The sequence below is a fragment of the Phaseolus vulgaris genome, chromosome 9 (genome assembly GCF_000499845.2).
Source record: "Phaseolus vulgaris cultivar G19833 chromosome 9, P. vulgaris v2.0, whole genome shotgun sequence".
Taxonomy (NCBI): domain Eukaryota; kingdom Viridiplantae; phylum Streptophyta; class Magnoliopsida; order Fabales; family Fabaceae; genus Phaseolus; species Phaseolus vulgaris.
The window spans coordinates 36763562-36764963 of NC_023751.2; the positions used below are offsets into that span (position 1 = coordinate 36763562).

The following is a 1402-nucleotide window of genomic DNA, read 5'->3' on the forward strand; positions in this document are numbered from 1 at the left end:
TTCTTGGCTCAACCAAAACCAGTTATAAGACAGACAAAATTATTACATATATTTCATATCAGAAAAACCTCAAACTGGCCTTAATTTGTTACAGTTCATCCTTGTCTTGAGAACTATTGATCCCTCTTTCATGATGAATAGCCTTATTATTTTGGTCTACCTCAACCTCTCTATATCTATGCAAGTACCTTCTCATTGGTGCAGCATAGTCATCAAATCCTAGTGTAGACAATGCCCAGCAAATGTCATCACCATTCACTGTCTTTCTCCTCTCCTTTCTGCACTTCTCCGAAGCTTCACTTGTCACAAAGCTTATGAACTCCGACACACATTCTTGCATTGTCTCTTTTGCTTCCTTGGAGATTTTTGCATTCTGTGGCAAAATCTGCTTCATGAGCCGACCAACATTGGCTATTGGCAGCAACCGGTCTTGTTCCTTGATGCTGCAGTTCTTGTCCTTGGAGGAACTGCCTCCATAGCTATCTTCCATTTTTTTCTCAACACCCCAGAAACTCTTTTGACTATAATATGCCACTCAGAATCGAATCCCTCTGTATATATAGACAAATACGCAAACATGTGTTAGGCACACTCACTTGCTGTGACACATGAAAGTTAAAGTTGTGTGCTGTGTGTTGTTAATTGTTTATTGTGACATGTATCATGTGAAAATGTGATGTTTTTAGGAACGAAAGAGAGATGTTCTTATCCAATTGTTGGATAAAATTCACTTCAATGATAAGTTTTTATGTTTAAGTCTTTGAAATTTAAGTTATTTTTTAGCTAATTTTCACATAGTAGTTGGTTTTTTTTTTTGTTATATGTCTTTTTTGTTTTATAAGAGGTTTAATTTGAGTCATATTTTTTTTTAACTGAATAATTGAAAAAATAGAAAAAAATATCCTTATACTTATAATTTTATAGTGTTTAAAATAAAGTAATTGTATTATCCAAACAATAATTTAATCTAGGGATCGGATTATATATTAATACTAGTATATAAAAATGAATTTTGGTTTGGTTTGAATGATTTTAACTCAGTCTCTTTAAACTATGATTTAAATTCAAATTTTGTAGATTAAAAAGAACGATTTCAATAAAACTAACTAATCAAATTTTCTAACAAAAGTTAATCATGAAAAAAAACTTGAATAGTAACTTATAGCATGGTTAAAAAAATCATGAGTTAAATATGTTTTGTATTCCTGTACTATAACACTAAATTTGTTTTCGATATCTGGTCAAAACTTTAGATCATTCAAGTACTTCCAGCATGAAAATAATAAAATTGGTTTTTTTATCAACAAAAAAAAGATTAAATAAATTAAAAGAGACATTTTAGGGGTGTCTCAACCCTTATATACGACATTTATCTACTTCTCATTGAAATAGATTGTTTTAT

General features: G+C 30.5%; 1 protein-coding gene across 1 annotated transcript; it reads right to left on the reverse strand.

Annotated features, from left to right (window-relative positions):
* Window positions 1–565, reverse strand: LOC137823132 (nuclear transcription factor Y subunit B-5-like). Its single transcript, XM_068628273.1, has one exon. The coding sequence runs from the start codon at window positions 488–490 to the stop codon at window positions 89–91; it is 402 nt and encodes a 133-aa protein (XP_068484374.1). The 5' UTR covers window positions 491–565; the 3' UTR covers window positions 1–88.
* Window positions 566–1402: the final 837 nt, after the last annotated feature.